This window comes from Centruroides sculpturatus, unplaced genomic scaffold, assembly GCF_000671375.1.
Source record: "Centruroides sculpturatus isolate CEXI.00-Female unplaced genomic scaffold, Cexi_2.0 scaffold188, whole genome shotgun sequence".
Taxonomy (NCBI): domain Eukaryota; kingdom Metazoa; phylum Arthropoda; class Arachnida; order Scorpiones; family Buthidae; genus Centruroides; species Centruroides sculpturatus.
In genome coordinates this window covers 563,776-567,872 of record NW_019384404.1, presented here as the reverse complement: position 1 = coordinate 567,872, position 4,097 = coordinate 563,776, and the positions used below count along the sequence as shown (strand labels likewise).

The 4,097-nt window shown below is 42.8% G+C and overlaps 1 protein-coding gene across 2 annotated transcripts in view; it reads left to right on the top strand.

The window, feature by feature from the left end:
• Nucleotides 1–4,097, top strand: part of LOC111618756 (spondin-1-like) — a 50,125-nt gene that overhangs the window by 5,064 nt on the left and 40,964 nt on the right. For both annotated transcript variants that reach the window (XM_023360319.1, XM_023360318.1), the window contains exons 4-6: nucleotides 1,322–1,395; nucleotides 1,460–1,585; nucleotides 1,659–1,810. In XM_023360319.1, the coding sequence (XP_023216087.1) occupies nucleotides 1,322–1,395; nucleotides 1,460–1,585; nucleotides 1,659–1,810 (352 nt within the window). The remainder of the gene's footprint in view (nucleotides 1–1,321; nucleotides 1,396–1,459; nucleotides 1,586–1,658; nucleotides 1,811–4,097) is intronic.

Sequence of the window (4,097 nt, the reverse complement as noted above, 5' to 3'; positions counted from 1 at the left end):
ACTACCGTGTTTCCCCGAAAATAAGACAGTGTCTTATATTAATTTTTGCTCTGAAAAATGCGCTAGGTCTTATTTTCAGGGAATGTCTTATTTTTTCCAGGAAGAAGAATTCACATTTATTATTGAACAAAAAAATTCCCAAGTCGAACTTAGACGAGAGTGACATATATCCAGTGTGTCGAACAGGTAATCTGCAGATTAACGAGTTTCCGAGCTTTAGCGGTAACATAACCATGAAGAAACTCAAAACACTTCATATGGCCTGCTTGTTGGTGAGGCGCAAACCCACAAGCGGACTCTGAACATAAACATAAATGTTGACGCCTTTTTATAGCGTCAACATCGGACTCGCTGACCAATTACTGCTTACTAAACCGTAGCACTATGCAAATGTCATGTGGCGTGATTCCCGGCCGACCAATTAGCCATCACCAACCTTCTTGGCCCCCGAAATGTTTGGTAAAGAAAATATGGCCCGCGGGCTATGATAAGTTGGACAGCGCTGCCCTACGTCATACTTCTCGTTAACGAGAGAGTCGTCCGGTCACCTAGACCGAACGACTCTCTCGAAGTAAGGCCACGTGCGGTTCGTATATTTTTAATCCCAGCTTCCGGCTCCTTTAACTATATATTCCAATCTTTCCATCTCCGGTCTCGACTTTCATTTGTCTAACTCCGTTCTGGAGACTAAGGACGGACAGTGGGAATTAAAAGGTACGCAATTTCAAAATTCTCACCCAATAATAATGGATTCTAGGCGCGGGCCGTGGGCACTCATTGCGGGTGGGAAGAGAATTCCGCTGCCAATTTTTTCCCGTTCCCTCGCCCACAGGACCGCCGGAGGAAAAAAAATTGGGGTTATCGAAAGAAAGAATTGCCACCAGAGAGTTTCCATTCCCGGTGAGTTTAATAAAACTTTGGTGGTTTGGCGATAAAGGAGTTTAAGTGGGTTGCTCGCTCGGATACGTATTAGGAAATTTCGCGCTTACGACTACTGTCCATGTCGTTTCTCCTAACGCGCGACCCACAAAAAAGAAATCCGGGTTCTTTCATCCATCCAATATCGGTTACCAGATACACGCACTTTATGAACTTTACCTACGCGTCGACACTACGCAACACTTTATACACGTGCGACGTAGAAACTCTCAACGTTTCTCTACGTCACGCGCGTATCAACTTACGGGTCGTAGGGGTACGTGGCTTATTTTTCTAGATATTACCAAGACGATATTTCGCCTTAGACTAAATGCCTTTCCGGCTTAAGCTCGTTACTGGCCGCGGTACAGAGAACGGGTTTTGAGAAGAGGCCTCGTTGCAGGGCCACGGTGGTGGAGCAGAGGGACGTGTGGTACATGGACGATGGCAGCCTGACCAAGGAACTGTGCGAAGAAGGTGAGGTCCGACGGCCAGGCCGCGCGTTGACAATAAGAGCGGGACTGAAGCGGCGCCTTTACAGAGCGAGACAACCAAGACGTGCAGCCGGAGGTGATGGACGAGTGCTGCGCCTGCGACGAGGCCAAATACGAAGTGACCTTCGAGGGACTGTGGTCCAGACACACCCATCCCAAGGACTTTCCCTCTAGTAAGTGTGCCGGGGCGAGGGAAGGGGACGGGCCGAACCCGGACCCTCCGTCGCCACTTTTCTCTCTTTTCAGATGAGTGGCTGACCCACTTCTCCGACATCATCGGGGCCTCGCACGCCGCCGACTTCCGAATGTGGGAGTACGGAGGCTACGCTTCAGAGGGCGTTCGTCACGTGGCAGAGAGAGGAGCCACCAAGAAGCTGGAGTCCGAACTGAAATCCGAGGTGAGCCACTTTTCGCTTCTTTCCTGTGGCGCCGACGATCGACGGCGGGTGGCGTGCCTAATTTAAATACAGTACAGTACTTAAAGTATACGCTGCCGAGTTAACCAGTCGTAAAATTATTTTACAATTTTTATTTTATCCCATGTAAAATTGTGGTAAAATATTCTATACAATACTCGTCGTCACCGGATAGTAGACCTAATAATTTACCTCGACCACTTTATATATAGCCTAAAAAATTCATTGGTCTTTTGGTTTTATACGTGTAACTGGCATAAATTTTCTTTTACTTAAAAATTCCTCCCGCCTAATCAATCGTTTACTCTTACTTTCAAATATTTATCCATCTAGAACTTGCTTGTAGCATTCCGGGGTTTACATCTTTATCCACATACACAAAACGCGGAATAGAAATACCCGATAGGACGTGCCAGTTTAGGTTTATACGCTTCTCTACGAAAACATGCCTAATATCTAAGAATCCACATTAGTCGTAAATTTGTAAATTTTTAATAAAAACATCCGTCAACCGGTTGCGTAAATTACCGTCGTAATCACATTTCGTTAAAAAATTTAACTCTTATATTATTATTAATAAATTATTTTGTGCGTGGCGCCATCTGTTACCAGATTTTGTTGTAAAAATTTTATATATTTATTATAAAATGGCAAAAAGTTTAATTTTGAGGGTAGCGATGACTTTTATAAAATACTAGCAGAAAGGCGACGTTGCCCGAGATTATTACATTATTTCGTACTTCTAACTTTCTATTATATTACATTATAATAATGGATATATTAATATATAAGTACTGTACAAAGGTTATCTTACGTAAGAGTTTGTTGTACTATACGTAAGTTGAAGTAATTCAACCAAACGTAGTCGTTGACCTCCTCCCGGAAGAGAGGATAGTCAACGACTACTGATCAATACTGGTCTACCATTAATATTTGAAAAATGATCGGTGTTGGATAGGTTGTGATAGCCCGCACGTGATCGAAGTTCTTAACTTTAACATCCGAAAGTCTTCATATCACTTGTTTAAATAAAAAAAATCACAGAATAATTGCTTTTATGTGATAATAAAGTGTTTAAGTTTTTGAAATAGATGGTATAAAGTACCGTACGTAGTATGATCTCGTAAATATAGCGTTTATAGAAAACTTATTGGGCTGCAATTTGAAAAAAATTGTAGACATATAAATTCCTAGTAGGGTCCAATGTCTGTGTGATATTCCTTAAACTCGAGAAACGTGTTAGATAGATGAATGTCGAAACGAAACATGGAAAGCTTAAATCGGGAGGCCGAATTAAGTATAGAACTTCTGGTGCAAACCGGAAGTCAAGTTACTTCTATTCAAAATTTTTCCCCGAACGGAGTTAGAAAGATAACCGGCACAACTTTATTGCTAACAGGAGCAGTATAATATACAGAGGCAAGAACACCACTAAAAGAATCGAGAACATTGTGACGAAAAATTGCAGCCCGGCATTGTGACAATGTCACCATAAACAATCGCTGCTTAAAATTTAGTTGGTTTATGTGGTTACGGTAACGTGACACTTTGAACGATCTGCCGACCGGATGCATCTCGGGAAGACTTTTATTTGAAGTTGGACCCTTTTTAGGTGTTACTAACGTGAAGAAAACTCCACGTGGCCGATTCGCTGGCCATGCGCGAACCCGCAACTAACTAACTACCAGAATTCGGTGGTTTATGCACTCGGCCACTGGAGGGCAGTTATTAGAATTAAGAAAGTATCGTTCGGAAATAAAAAAACCCGAGTCGTTAGATGTGAAAAATAAATACTTGTATAGAGTAATACCTCGACTTACGCTACCCGACTTACGCGAACTTGGAGTTACGCGATTTTCAAATCTCGTCGATTCCTCTTTTGTTTGAGCGCCACGCAACTCTCGATTACTCACTCCCCCCCACACTAATGTTCGGCTTACGCGTTCGGACGTGTCGCGCGGAATCGACGCGTAGCTACAATTTATTTTGTGCTATTGATTTCTGTGTTTGTTATATCTACGGAGACTCGAGAGACTCTGCGTGGTGACACTTTCGATTCCATGCAGATAATGGTATAGCGCGTCACAGTCGACCCCCCCTATAACACTGTTGATTATTCCGTTTTATATGAATTCCATGTTGTACGAGTCACTTAGATTTTACAAATACGTGTGCCGGGCTGTGAACGGCTCATGTATTTGTAAAATCTAAGTGACTCGTACAACATGGAATTCATATAAAACGGAATAATCAACAGTGTTATAGGGGG